Source organism: Trachurus japonicus, chromosome 21 (assembly GCF_045865225.1).
Source record: "Trachurus japonicus isolate A0001 chromosome 21, Traja_1.0".
NCBI lineage: Eukaryota > Metazoa > Chordata > Actinopteri > Carangiformes > Carangidae > Trachurus > Trachurus japonicus.
This window is the reverse complement of record NC_140927.1, coordinates 24,025,686-24,041,206: the sequence shown is the minus strand read 5'-3', so window position 1 is coordinate 24,041,206 and position 15,521 is coordinate 24,025,686. Positions and strand designations below refer to the sequence as shown.

Here is a 15,521-nt window from a genome sequence, read left to right as displayed (position 1 = left end):
TTAAAGCTCCCAATCCAGTCCAGTCCAGTCGTGTCAGTCCGACGGCCTCAACTGTACCAGTTTGTTCAGGTAAGACGGACACCGGGTCAGGCCCCTGACTTCCTATGATGCTGATGGATCTGGATCACACTTATATAAGTCACAGAGTCAGAGTTAAAGAGTGAACCTGTGTCTTTAGGTCAATCATGCAGGAAACAGAAAAAGTTACTTTATCATATCAGTGGTATTTTCAGTAAACTCAGACCTTCAGATATTTTTTTTTTCTCTAGGCCAGATAGTCAAACTCTGATTTTTATTGTGTTGTATTTGTGTTTTCTTGTAAAATCTATTCAATCTTTTTAATTTTGTTATTATAGCACATTAGCACCCTTTATTCTCGTTTCAGTTGTAATTTCAGGTGTGAAAAAATTACTTTTAGAATACATTTGCACAGTGCATGTAAATGTTAGCTGACTATTGATAATGCTTATTTGCTGACTTAATTGCTTATTATAAAAAGAAAAAGATTAAGATTAAAAACCAGCCAACAAAATTTACTCTAAATAAGAGTGTTGCAGGCACAAATGTTTCCTATGAGAAACACAGTGTGGAGGGAGGAGAAGTTTCTCACTGTGTTACTGTTCAAGGTTGTGTGTGAAACTGATGTCGAGGTGGTTTGGTGAAAAAGTAACTGTGTTGATCATAAATGTGTCAGGGAAGTGAATGCTTTCCAGCGATTAGGACAAAAGGTCAAAAGTTGTAGTTCCTGTATAGCTCACTGGGTTTTTGGTGTCTCATTAACTCTCCACACTGTCCACAACTTTTCAGTCTGGTCAGCTCTGTCTTCACGTCGGCCATGTGCCCTCTAGTGGAGAGTCGCTCGCTTTGTGACCTGAAGACATGTTGGTATCTCTTCAGAGTCACATGAGGTGATTTGTAGTGGAGTATTTTAGATGTTTAGACTTGTTGATGTTTCTTGAGACTAGTTGAGGTTTTAATAAGATTCATCAGCATCAGAAAATCAAATTGAGGTCACATGAAGAGTATTTAAGGTCTAATCTGATAGATGCTGAGGTTGCATGAAACACAAGGTCACACGACTTCAGATTGAGGTTGCACAAGAATCTTTCACTTTGAAACTAAATGTCCTCGTCACATGAGACTCACTGAGGTTACATGAGGGTCTGGAAGTTTCTAGGCTGCATCAATGTTGAGGTAACACAAGTGTCACATTTGACTTGTTGATGCATTACTGGGGTTACATGATAAGGTTACATGAGAGTCTCATGAGAGTCTCATGCTTCATGTAAGACTCTCATCATTACGGTCTTTTATCATATTTCATTTTTGATGCTGCTGAATATTGTCTTTTATCTTCTTGTGTCTTTGAGCAAAGCAACTAGTTTCATCATTGTTGAAACAAGTGAGTGTAACAATGACATACAGCCTTCATCATCTCATGAGACTTTAAAGATTTTCCTTTAAGGTCACATTAGAGCTAGCAAGGTCTTAACGACTTGTTTGAGGTCACTTCAGTTCCCATAAGACTCTGGAGGACATGAGAGTCATCAGTCGAGAGTCGTTAATGTCACATAAAGTTTAAACTTGATAAAATGAGTTCATTTGGCTCCTCACTTAAGTCTGGATATAAGAAGTGATGCAGGACTGATGTTCAGCAGTTTTTAATGAAAACAAATAAAACAAAGAACAAAGAAATAAAATGATATGGAGAGAAATGTTACGTATTCTCAACCTGACAAATGTGCGTTTGCATATTTGTATCATCGTCATCGTCATCATCATCATCATCATCGTCATAGAAAACAAGCCGAGGGAATAAATACTGTACATGAAGAAGTGGTCGGAGGTTCTCTGAAGCAGGAGAAATGTTTAATCCACCTTAAACAAAGTGTCTGGATGTTGTCGACCTGCTGAAAGGACTGAATCTGAACTTTGTGTGAGTTTTAAAAAGCTACAAAGCCACAATTTAAAAAAGAAAAAAAGAGAATGTATTTGTTTTCTGGGGGGAATTGATCCAATTTCACAAAAATGTTGATTTACAGTCTAAAATTTATTTAAATTCACCCGTGGTTCACAAGTAATTTCTCAATTTAACTCTATATTTCAGAGTGAACTCAAATGCATCACATTTGAAAACAACCCTGCCTGCATCAGAGATGAGTGTGTCAGTGTGTATCAGTGTGAGTGTGCGGTGATTCCTTTAAACACATACTTATTCACTGTTTGCATGTCATCTGGGTTAATGGAAAATTAGCTTTTATTTTGGAAGCAAAGTGATTAAGGTTCATTCATCAAGCATGAAGGTAACACACACACACATCCACGCACATCCACGCACATCTACACACCACACACAGTCTCAGTTTTCAACAAAGACAGCTTGAACATGTTTATAACATGAATTAACGCTTCGTTTAAAACAGTGCATCCCTGTTTGCTTTGCTCCAGTTTTGCAGCTGGAGACGCTCGTCGGCCTCAGTATTGCTGATAAGGAAGCAGAGCGAATGGAGGAGGAAAAAGAAAAAGCAGCAGCTGCTGATCTGTACATTATTGCATCATGATGACATCATCAGACAGAGGAGGAAGTTCAGTTTAGAGCTGCTGTCAACAGCATCATCAACATGGATTTGACACTTTGTCCTTTTCTTGTTTTTCTTTTTGTTTTACAGTTACATGTTGATGAAATACAGTTACTGCACCATGAGACCAAATACTGCATAGATAAACACAGATACACACACACTCATCCACCCACACGCGCACACACATAACATCCTAACACCTGTCTGTTCATTATTGGAAGACTGAGATGCTTCAAGTTATTCAGGAGGAGGCAGGAGGACAGGCAAGAAAATACAAAGACCATGTGAAACCATAGAAAACAACCAGTGCTGATTGATTACTGGAAATCAGTCGATCAAGAGGTTTTCTGTTTATATTTCTGTTAATATTTGTGAAGCTGTGAAGTCTTGGTTTCACACAGAGCTCCTCGGTGTGTTTTAAAGCTGCCATTCAATTTGATCTTAAAACATAATTACATAAAATTGCTTTTTAGACACTTAATCATTATTGTTTTTCCATTTAATGGAATATTCAATGTAATAAATGTTTTTATTGTCTTCATGTCGACCACAATCTGTCTCTGTTGTTCATAAAATGATTAATTTGTAAAAAATTTCAACTCAATCAATCAGATTTTGAGCAACTTTAAGTTTGTGTGTAGATTTTTATTTTCTATGATTTCATTTGATTCTGTGAAGCCCCTTTTCACGACAGTCAAACAACCTCTGAATCTTTTTCAAATTCATGAAATGGAGTACGTACTGTAAGTACAAAAACCAAAGAAAATCGTCTTCTAGCAGCGACCTTTGTCAGCTTCACAAGAACTCCAGTTGAAAGTCACGTGAGCGCCCCCTACAGGCTGCGATGATCATTACAGCCTCAGTAAGAAAGTGATGAACAATAACCTGAACTAAAAGGTCCCCTTACTAGCTTTTCTTGCTGAGCCTTCAGCCTGCATAGTCTTCAAGCCTGATCACAAAACACAGTGGGAATATGAGACAAAGTTATTGCTGCACACATGGATATAAAAGCATCAGTGTGGTGGGGTCCTAACTGCTGTAAATCACATCTTTACATTGATATGGCAACATGAAAACAGTGCACTCACAAAATGTATTTAAGTCATCAGGGTAATGACAGACTGGCTGCTCATGACGACGCCGGACTTTTCGAAATGCTGCCACTGCTAATGACTGGAAAATATTGTAGGAAAACACCTATTTATAGGGTTAGGGTTTCAATTCTTTATTATAATTTGTTTTTCCTTTTTCTTTTCTTTTCATTTGTTTTTTTTTCTCTAGGTTGCTAACTCATTGTCAGAGAAATGTTATCAGCTGGCGTTGTTGGTCAGTAGCCCAGATGTTTCGTGTTCAAATAAAGCCTGGGAAAGTCGTCTGTTTCACCATTTCATAAAATAAGAGTATCTGAGTGTCTTCAGAGCTGTTAAATATCCGTCCATCCTGGGTGTTTTTGTTGTTTTTTTGTATGTGTAAGGACAGTAAAGCCCCTTGAGGCTAATTTATGGCTTGTAATTAAAAAGAAATGTTTTGAATTCAACCGTAAAAACTGTCATAATGTAATATATACTGCAGGTGAAATTATATAAACGTAAATAGGATGAATGTTGAACACAAAATGAGTTTGTGCAGTTGTTTCAAAGTCGTGAAAAAAAAGAGGCTTTTGGTAAATATTTACAACAATACACAGTAAAATAAATTATCAGAGCACAAGAAGAGCAACCAGAGAAATGTTTCATTTGATCATGGAAAATGAAGAAGCTTATTTAAGGAAGACGTTCCTTCGCTGCTGCAGGTTCCAGTGATGTGTGTGTATGTATGCGTGTGTGTGTGTGTGTCTGTGTGTCTTAAAGTCTTCAAAAGTTCCTCTTGGTGATGAAACATTGAGTTAAAAGTTTTAAACTACTCAGAAAGTTCTGGTCAGATTCATTTGACAGCAGAACGAAGGTGTAGAGGAAGAAAACCCTCCTCTCCTCCGACAAGAGTGAACGTTCTTCACTGTAAAACCAGGAAATAGTCTGATCCGGTGTCCAGAGTGAGTCTGTACCACAGCGGCAGTGGAGACGACGGGGACGACATCAGGTACAGACGGAGGCGTGGACGTCAGACACGAGGAGTTCAGGTGCTCGCACTTCAGCTCCGAACGTACGACATGAGAACGAGCAACAAACTGTCAACAGATCAGATTTTCTTTGGAGGATTATTGTTTTGGTTTTTCCAAAAGAAACAAAAAAACTGGCAGTCAGTTAGATTTTATGACATAAATCTATTATAAGTTATGGATTTCTGAAAATATTTGCTCATAAATGAACAATTTTACCCTGTTTGAGAAAAGTTTGCTAAAACATACAGCGTTCAGCTGTTTTAAGAAACTACTGGACCTTATTAAAAAAAAAGAAACTGTATATTTGTGATCTGTTTTAGAGCTTTAGTTTGACATCTTTAGTAAAAACTAATAGTGTAGGGGTAGGTCACAAAGTATAAAGAAACAAACTGATACTTTGTTGGTTTTGGTGTTTTCATAGGGTTTCTTGACATAATTAACAATAGAGAACAACATAATAATAATAATAAAACTAATCCCCCATAATAGTTTATTCATTTCTCAGTTTTTCAGTTTGTTTGCTCGGTTATGTCAGGAAGGAGCTGAACGAGCACCAGACTTGAGGCTGGACGTCAGCGACGCCACAGTCCACGACGCCACAGAGAAACAGCTGCAGCCGTCGGAGCAGTAGTAGATTTTTAAAGATGGAGGACGTGGGCTGAGTTTTCTGACATCTTCTTTGTGCTGGTTGTTTGTTTGTTTGTTTGTTTGTTTGTTCGTTTGGACAGAATCAACCTCCTTCCAAACTCTGAGGACTCGACCCAAACTGGACCCAAACCAGGCTCTGGGCACCAGAGTTTTTTTTATTTTTCTTATCCTCCTTTAGTATCTTGGGCTCAACTGAAGCTGCATTGTTGGACTGGAAATTAAAATACAAAAAACAACTGATTCATCATCTCCTTTGAGGTTTCTTCTTCTCGGCTCTGGTTCCTCCTGAAACTGGATCCGATTCTTCTAATCTCCATCAAACCGTAACAACTCTGCTGGCTGTGTTTTCAGCAGGTCTGTTGTCTGCCACAGGCAACATGAACACTTCTTAACATTGAGGTACTTTGAAATTCATGTTTGTAATAAGGTGGGGAAAAAAAGTGTGAATATTCCCAATGTTTCCGTTTCCCACTGTTTCTCTCAGTTTTCCTTGAGGCGGTCGTTCCTGTTCCTGCTGAAGACAACAACAACAACACTTCCAGTATCATTTAGTGTTTTCTAGAAAACCTGTGACATTCTGTATTTCCTCATGACTGCATAATTAAACTTCCTGTTTCCTGTGGTTTATTTAAAGCGACACGTCCACTTCTGGTTTGGATTAAATCGATATTTTTCTTTCGGCTGTTTTTTGTTTTTTGTTTTTTTTTTTCGGACCCAAGAGAAGGAGGAGGCTCCGCCCGCTCACGTCTCTTTCTACAGCCTCAGTCGGTTGAAGGTTGCAGGTTTGAATCCCTGCAGCAGCTGATGTCTCTTTTTATTCCCCTGCAGCTCCGGCTGGAAACCGGAGGTCGGATGCCGCGGCCGTCGTCATCATCATCATCATCATCATCATCATCAGTAGGGCGTGAAGAGAATCGATCCTTGGCTCGCTCTGATTGGTCCAGGGGCCGGACGCAGGAAGGAGGCGGTGAAGAGGGACGTGGAGGCCGGCGGGCGGTGGTGGTGGTGGTGGTGGAGGGAGATGGCGGAGGTGAGGGGGGTGAGGGGGGAGGAGGTGGGGGTGAGGAGCGGCGAGGAGGAGAGAGACGCCGCCGCGGGGAGCGTGATGGTGGAGGTGAGGGAGGAGGGAGGAGCGGCGAACGGCGTGGAGAGGAAGGAGGGAGAGAGGGAGGGCTTCACCAACTCCTTCTGGGGAGAAGAGGAGAATGTTATTACTCATCTTTTGAATTGATTGATTTATTGATTTATTGATTGATTGATTTATTGATTTATTGATTTATTGATTTATTGATTGATATGTGGAGAGACAGACTCACAGTGAGAGAGTTTCGCTGCTGCTTGTTATAAGGGCTGTATTTGGGTTTGCTGGGTTTTCCCGCCACTCTGTCCTTGTGCCTCCTGCTGGAGATGTGCTGCAATAATAACAACAACAACACAAACGCGTATTAAAGGTGCCATATGTAAGAATGTGGCCAAAAACGGTTACTGCAGTCAAATTCAAAACACAGCAATCTCGTTTTTCCTCCCAGTCGTAGCGGCAGCTCAGTGGAAGCAGACTGAGGCTGAAACGGCACTGAGGCCGCCGTGACTGGGAGAGAGGGCTAGGTGGCTCAACACGTAATAAACACGTAAATTCAAAACATAAACATGATTTGCAGTCTGCAAAAAAAGATTTTGAATGCGAATACTCTGGCTGTACTATTGTTGGTGAGTTCATCATGTTATATGAACATTATTCCTGAGTCTCTGTGACATATTAGGAGGATTTTACGGCTAGTTGCTTTAGATTTCTTACATATTGTACCTTTAACTGTGGATAAGCTGCTCCTTGGATTTCCAACGCCTTAAAACTATTCTACTTCCTGTTATCAGGGGCAATTTCATGCAGGAACACAACTTCGATGATAAGTTCAAGTCCCATTTCATCCATTTTAAATGACATCGATCAGCCACAACAGTAAAACAACTGAGTGTCGTCACTGTTGGGGCTGGTTGGTGTATAACACGGCCTGTTTTCAGTTCCAGTTCAAACTGGGTCATAAGTGATTTGAAAATAAAATAAAATAAAATGAATCAAAATAAAATAAAATAAAATAATTAAAATTAAAATAAATCTACGGCACAATGAGATGTGCAAGATGTGAATGGTCCAAGTGCTTTGAGACTTTATGAAGCCACTGTATATTTAAAAAGAGGCAAAGACAGGAACATGTCAGTCAAGCAACAGTCAAATCACACAGAAGAAGAAGATGAATCTCCTGATGTCCCCTCCACGAAAGTGTGTCGATGATCCAACAAGAACGAGACGGGATTTTTAGCAAAGTGACAAAAGGTATAAGCAGGGGTATTCAATTAAAATTCATTGAGGTCCAGTTACTAAACTTTCATCCAAGTGAAAGGTCCGAACCTTATAAAGTCCAAATGGTGTCTTATATATAAGCTATAGCCTACCCCAACGAAGTGCATTTTCATGCAATATGTGTTGTCAATTTTCAACACAGGAACAACTTTAACATAGTGCACTTTTATAGTAAACAACTAGCTTTTAAAAAAAAAATTTTTTACCATGAATAAAAGTAGCTCCCAGGCAAGAATTAATTTAAGGCCTGTATCCTCAATTAAAGAGAACAAGACCGAATAAATAAGGTGGTTTCCCTGTTTGTTTGTTTGTTTGTTTGTTTGTTTGTTTTGTTTGTTTGTTTGTTGTTTTTTGTTTGGTGCTTTTTTTCTTTCTTCAAACTTTCTTTTTTGAGGCCAAGGTGTCAAAAGCATCTTGATAGCTGCACTGTCATTGTATTGTCCCCTCCATTAAATATGGAGGAAGGTGTGAAAATCACAGATATCTTTGTCTGTTTCTGTGGTTCAAGTCAGTAGTCCTGAAATAGGTGTTTCTCTAACACACATTCTACATCTCTGAAGCGACGTCTTCCCGCATACGAGCTTCCTGCTCCTTCCAAACGGGGCAGAGCTCCGCGTGAAGAAGTTTACAGACCGAGGGAGAACCGGGGGTCAACACGACACCGGCGGAGAAGCAGGAAACAAGCACGTCGCACCGCTACGGCGTTGTGAGCGCTTTAAAGATAATGCTCCTTGGATTTGCGCGCAAGAGACCCTTCTGAACGGCCCCCCACAGGGCCACACACGCTTAACCACAACTGGCGGCGGCGGCCACAAACGCCCAGCGGCTCGCCTTTGACTTCAGCATCAACTTTTTTTTATTTTGGAGCAAGGCTGTCATCACACTCCGTCTCCTTTCTCTTTCCCTCTCAGACGCACTGGGTCATAAGTGATTTAAACAAACGATCTGATTGGCTCAATTGAGTTGATTGGCTCAATTGAGTGAAGCTGCCGTATTGACCAAGTGCTTTGAGCCCGCTGTCCCGTCGGAAAAAAAGGATAAAGACATTATTAGAGATTGGTCTCGGGTCCGGATCGAACCATCACTCGGTCCGGGTCCGGACCGAGGTCCGCCATTTGGTGATGCCTGGATAGAGGAACCAAGTTTTTTTTTTTTTTTTTGCCACAATGAAATAAAAACACCAAGAATTCGAAACATTGTCAGATAAAACTCAACCGTCCCTTAGAGAAAAACTATGGTCTGTTCAAGAGAGAATATTTGATCAAATAGAAACTTGGGTTTTTTGATCCCGAACAGTCACTCAGAGTTCATCCAGTCAGTTCAGTGGAGATACAATACGACAGTTCACCACAGCAACAGGTGAAGAAAATACACTTGTTATATCTATGAATCTCCTTGAAAACAAGTTTTATCACCTGGATGTAAATCTCTACTTGTTTGTGTGGTGCAACCTATAAATAAATCTCCACTATACTTGACTTTAGGAAGAGCAGGTGCAACCAGATACAGAACAAGTTAAAGGGATAGTTCAACATTTGCTTTTTCATTTTCGAGGTAAATTTGTGCAAAACCGCTGATGCGTATTCCCGTTGGCAACCAGTCTCCGCATTTACCTCTAAAACAACTCTGTCTCTTAACATTCTGTTATTATCTCATAGCGTGGTGAATGTGCAGGTCACAACTTGTCCACCAGAGCGTTGTGGAGTTGTTGGATTGTGTATTTGATGAGTTTGATGAGGGAAACCAAGAAATCCCATGAGCCTCCGTAGCGTAGCTCTGAGCAACTCGCGGCTCTGCTCCACCGTTCTAAAAACAGCTTGCACCGACAATTAAAGGTAACGAACTTACTCCTAAAACTATAGGGATTATGGCAATGGGCCAATTTGCCAAAATGTTGAACTATCCCTTTAACGATGTTGCTCATGCTATTATAATGTTCTGATACTCTCTGTGTGTTCCTACCTGTTTGAGTTGGATCTCAGAGTTGACGTGGACATCACAGATCTGACAGTGGAAGGTTTTGTTCTGGAGGCCCGAGCCCTTCAGCACCGAGCTGCTGACGTTCTTCAGCTTGGCTCCGGGTCGAGGGTAGGCCTTGATCGGCCCGGCGCCGCTCCGAGCCTCCAGCATCGTCTTGTGCTTTGAACCTGAAAAACAGAAGATGCACAAAAAAAAACAAAGTTTATGAATCGTGATAATAATACAAAAATGTCAGGTTGTTTCAAATGATGGTGCAGCCGTTTTTTCTTTTTCTTTTTTTCTTTCATCCCATTAACAAACAGACTCTAGTTTCAGTTCATCTCAACCTGTGCAGACTTGAAACTTCCTGCAGATAAATAATCATGTGTTTAATCATCCTCAAGTGGTAACAGTTGAAAGAAACTGTTGAAAACTCTCACTGCTGGTGCATTCAAGGACAACCCCGCTATCCGGATACATTTTTAATTACAAAGTCGACAGAACTCACATCATTATTTCCACTGTGTTCTGGTTTGTTCATTGTTTGTCTCTTTGGTCTGATTCATCTCGTACAACACTGTTCAGCTGCAGTCACTTCTTCTATTTTGGAGCCGAGCGCCACAAAGAGATTTCAAAACAATGTCTGTTCTCAGTTCGTTCACCGCATCACGATTACAGTATGTAACTGAGGAGAACTAGGTATGAACCGTGCAGATGGCTGCTGCACCCCGTACGAGACCCTGTGATTCATTCACGGAGAACGAGCTGCAGGCGAGTTGCAGAGGAGCACTGAGATACGTAATCAATTATGTTATTGATTGTTAATTATGTCTATCTCTAACTTTCTCCACCAAATTAATCTAATTTTGTTGAACTTGATCCTTGGAAGCCGGCTGTTTCTTTTGTATTGTTTGTTTATTCTATGTTTGCACCCCTATTTGGTAATGTGTCCTCATCCTGTCTTGCACTATATAAAAAATAATAAATACATGTACTCTAATTTAATTAATTAGACAAATGTAAAAGGGGCAATTAGAAATAAAGCTCAGCCTCTAATTAAGACTTGATAAGACTTGATAAGACTTGATAAGATAAGATAAGATGAGTTGAGGCTCATACCAAAGGTAATGGACAGGTGAGGACCAGGGTTTGTGCAGAGATATTAAGTTCTTTCACAACAATCTCCAGAACAAAGGTGACAAATCTCAATTCCACTAATTTATTGTGGCCATGATAAAACCAACATGGTAACGATTCAGCTTCGAGGCGTTTATCAGAGCATGGAGGAAAATAGAGGTCGTGTCACTGATAAACAGGAACTGACAGGTGAGGAAAACAAGAAAATAAGAGAAAAATAAATAAATAAATTAGAAAATAAAAAATAAACATCAGCAGCCAAAATAAGTAAAGATTTTTTTAAAAAGTGTTGTTGCTATTCCGTTTTGGTTTAATTAATTTTGCATGTTTACCATGATCATATTTATTTGTTTATAACTATGGATTTGTATCAATGATTTTGATTTTTGTGAAATAAAATATATATAAAAAAAAGAATAAAATGCTTCTGCCTCCTGTATGATTGTGTCATGTGACCAACTGGTTACTGTCCTCTCATCATCATCATCATCATCATCATCATCATCATCATCATCATCATCATCGTCATCATCACCTGCATTATGAGCCTCCAGCTGAGACAGGGAGTTGACGGCAACTTTGCAGAGAGAGCAGTACAGCAGCTTCTTGGCCTTCTCCTCCTCCGACTCCGCTGAGGGAGGTGCATCCTGGGAAGGAGCAGGAGGATGAGGACCAGGAGCGGGAGCAGGAGCGGGAGCGGGGCATGAAGAGGAGGTGACAGGAGGAGGAGGAGGAGAGGCTTTGGATGAAGAGGAAGAGGAGGACGGGAGGCCCGGAGCAGGGAGAGCGGAGGGAGGACTGGAGGGAGGAGGCTCGCTCCCCGCCCTGCTGGAGGAGGGCGAGGAGGGAGGTGGAGGGGAGGAGGAGGAGGAGGAGGAGGGAAGGAGGAAGGCTTTAAGGGGGGAGGAGGAGTCGGAGATGCTGGGTAAGAATTCTGGAGGGAGGAGAAGAAGGAGGAGAGGAGGAGTAAACAAAAAACATCCTGTGATACAAAGAACTTAGATGAGCAACAACGTTCAGATCAGCGTTGGTACGAGCTTGTGAACTCAACCTGTGTGCTGATAGGTGCTGCTGTTGGGGGCGGGGCCTGCCGGGCTAGAGCTGCTCCCATTGGTCTCCGCTGTGATTGACAGCTTGGCCTTGGCCTTGTTCTCCTGAGACTTGAGCTTCTTGGCATGACGACTGCCTCTGTAATGAGCCTCAGCCTGAGACTGAGTGAGAGACACACAGAGAGACAGAGCAGAGTGTTTCAATCAGAAACTTCAAATGCTCAACATTTATGATATCAACATTTATCAGACATGTCTTTTATTTATAAGGTCTTAAACGAGGAAAGCATTCATCAGCTGCTCACCTCAAGGATTATTTTAGAACAAACTCCCAGGTCCATATTCATTCAACCCGTCAAGCTTTAAGATCTGCATTCCCCAAAAATAATACGGTACAATAGAGTGGCGAAGTCCCGCACTTCTGTTTCTGGTACAAAATTATCAATGAGATTCAATGGGTAGATAAAAATTATTTTCTGGTCCCGTTTGAATTGTGGCCTGGATTTCACATATGTTGTTTGTGATATTTATGACTACAATTTAGCGCAAAGAATTTTGATAATGTTCGGTTTTGTGTGAGACCGCTCTGTGAACTACAGCTCTTCTCTGCTCTCGACACGTATGATATACGTCACCACCGCACTTGAACTCTGCAACAGACGAAGGGCAGGAGGATAAGAGCATAGAAAGAGGGGGGAAATCATTATAAGTCGGGGCATGTGGAGAGTTGAATCGCTGTGGATGGAGAAGGAAGGGAGGAAAAGGGTGATGACGTGACGTCACATGCACGTCTTTCTCATTGTGTTTTCTCAACAGCATTTAAAGCAGATATCAGTGGAATGTTTTTGTTAATATAAGTCCTAAATAGTCCTATTTTCCGTCAGCAATCACTTACATGAAGTATTTCAGCCTAAACACGAGTCTCTCCGTCACTCTGCTCTGCTGTAACCCGAGGAGAACATTTTCCTTGTGGGATACAAGTGTTATCCAATGAGGGAGAGAACGGCATGAAAGGCTGTGGTGTTGCAGCACAAGGGATGCGCGTGAATGTGGTGACGTAGCACGAGGACCAATTGATGCCTGACAAGGGCGGGGGCTGCTAACTCATGGTGCGTTCAAGGAAACTCGTACTTTGTGTTTTTCCTTCCTGTGAAGTCATACCAGTTCGATCTGGTACGAGTTCACGGGTCGAATTACAGTGGAGTGGCCGTTATAGGGAACTTTCACAGACAACAGGACGGTAAAAAACAACGAGCTACGGTTACCTTGGAACGCTACCAAGTCGTAGTTGTGACTTGAAGCTGTAACTTACGGTTTCAAAAGCCTGCCTTGAACACAGCATTAGCCGAAACGGCCGTGCCACTGATATCTGCTTTAACTGAACAATGGCACCATAAACGGTCAAACTCTTGACATGAAAAAATATAATTTAAGCCTATAAACAACAGTTGTGTAATCCAAGGCATAACGACTGGGGGATAGGAAAAAAATGACTTTCTGTCCATTGAACACCATTCATTTTTCCCGCTCCGAAAGGTCCCATGGGGGTCGAGGGGAAGGGGCGGGACTTCGCCACTCTATTCGGTACAATACGGTGTCTAATTATGGGACACTGGACACACATTCCCATTTGGCAAAAAAAAAAAAAGTTCATCTGTAAAAGGTTACAAAGGATGAAGACACACACTTACTTTCTTTGTGTAATCTTGTTAAAACAATTTTTTGTTTGTTTATTCGTTTTGTTCTTTTTTTATTGTTATTCATATATTTTGATCGTTTTTTTCTTTGTGTAATTTTTCTCTTATTATTTGTATATTTCTGATTGTTCATTTGTATGTTCTGTTTTTTTTGTATGACATTGTATATTCATTGTTAACTATAGGTAAAGGCATCTCATAAGCTTGAGAATTGTTCTTTTTACTTGTGTATTTTTAATGTGCAAAATAAATCTAAATCTTAACATAAATAAATATCCATGTATTTATTACACCTTGCATACATCATTATACCCATAATGCCAACTGACCACAAGTGACATTCAAGTGTGTGTCATGTCAGTTGCGGCCCTCTGGCATCAGACTGAGCTGGTGGATAACATACTACGAGGTCTGGTGACGTCAGTTAACAACCACTCACTGGGTCAAAGCCTCATGTGGCTGCAGCTGAGTATCAGGCTGATGTTGTTTTGTTCCATCAAATAAAAAGCAGATATTTATTGATTACACATGAATGATTCACAAGATTTAGATAAATCTTTTGGAGAGAAAGCATTGCTCTTTTTCAAGATAACCTGTGCATGTACAACTAATTTGACACAATGTTTTCTTTTATTTATCTCCTGTGATACATTAATCTGTATCTTAATTACTGCAGTGAAGTTAGTTTTAAGTTGGATATTTGACAGACATTCGCTCCTTCTCAATACATTAAAAATTCATAGAAAATATAAGATGTGTTCAAATACAATAAAAACAGGTGTGTGTCATAGAGGAGGCTTAGCTCTACCATCCTGTGTTGATTTTGAGTCAACAGCTCACATGACCTGAGAGTTATTGAGCTATAATGCTCATATTTACAGTATAAAATACATTAAAAATTCATAGAAAATATAAGATGTGTTCAAATACAATAAAAACAGGTGTGTCTCATAGAGGAGGCTTAGCTCTACCTATCCTGTGTCGATTTGAGTCAACAGTTCACATGACCTGGGAGTTATTGAGCTCTAATGCTCATATTTACCAGTATAAAATAAATCAAAAAATCCATATAAAATATTACATTCGTTTAAATGCAATAAAAACAGGTGCGTGTCATAGAGAGGCTTAGCTCTACCATCCTGTGTTGATTATTGAGCCAACAGGTCACATGACCTGGGAGTTATTGAGCTATAATACTAATGCTCATATTTACTGTATAAAATATAAAAAATTCATATAAAATAGTAAATGTGTTTTAAATGCAATAAAAACAGGTGTGAGGTGGGGCGTCAAATAGAGGATAGGCTTAGCCTTACCATCCTGTGATGATTTTGAGCCAACAGTCACAGTGACCTGGAGTTATTGAGCTATAATGCTCGATAATTACAGTATAAAATAAATCAAAAATCCATATCAAATATTACATCGTTTAAATGCAATAAAAAGAGGTGTGTGTCATAGAGAGGCTTAGCTCTACCATCCTGTGTTGATTTTGAGTCAACAGGTCACATGACCTGGAGTTATTGAGCTATAATGCACATAATTACTGTATAAAAATATATAAAAAATTCATTTAAAATAGTAAATGTGTTTTTTTAAATCAAATAAAAACAAGGTGTGTGTCAGAGGAGGCTTAGCTCTACCATCCTGTGTTGATTTGAGTTAACAGGTCACATGACCTGGAGTTATTGAGCTCTAGATGCTGCATATTTACAGTATAAAATATATATAAAAAATTCATATAAAATAGTAAATGTGTTTTTAAAATGCAATAAAAACAAGTTAGTTTGAAGTTGGATATTTGACAGACATTCGCTTCACTCACTCGCTTCTCAATACATTACAAATCCATATAACAATATAAGATGTGTTCAAATGCAATAAAAACAGGTGTGACTCATAAGTTGGTTTCCATTCCCACCTTTTCTTAATGCGCATTTTGTGAAAATGCGCATAAATAACTTGAATGAGAAACGCCAGAAATTCGAA

At 40.0% G+C, this 15,521-nt stretch overlaps 1 protein-coding gene across 3 annotated transcripts in view; it reads right to left on the bottom strand.

Moving 5' to 3' along the window:
• Positions 1 to 2,239: 2,239 nt before the first annotated feature.
• Positions 2,240 to 15,521, bottom strand: part of znf385b (zinc finger protein 385B) — a 53,276-nt gene continuing 39,994 nt past the window's right edge. For 2 of the 3 annotated variants that reach the window (XM_085765415.1, XM_085765417.1), the window contains 5 exons: positions 11,838 to 11,997; positions 11,322 to 11,720; positions 9,653 to 9,837; positions 6,648 to 6,743; positions 2,240 to 6,519 (listed from right to left, as the gene is read on the bottom strand). In XM_085765415.1, the coding sequence (XP_085621541.1) occupies positions 6,226 to 6,519; positions 6,648 to 6,743; positions 9,653 to 9,837; positions 11,322 to 11,720; positions 11,838 to 11,997 (1,134 nt within the window). In that variant the 3' untranslated portion in view covers positions 2,240 to 6,225. The remainder of the gene's footprint in view (positions 6,520 to 6,647; positions 6,744 to 9,652; positions 9,838 to 11,321; positions 11,721 to 11,837; positions 11,998 to 15,521) is intronic. The other variant, XM_085765416.1, reaches the window with a different exon arrangement.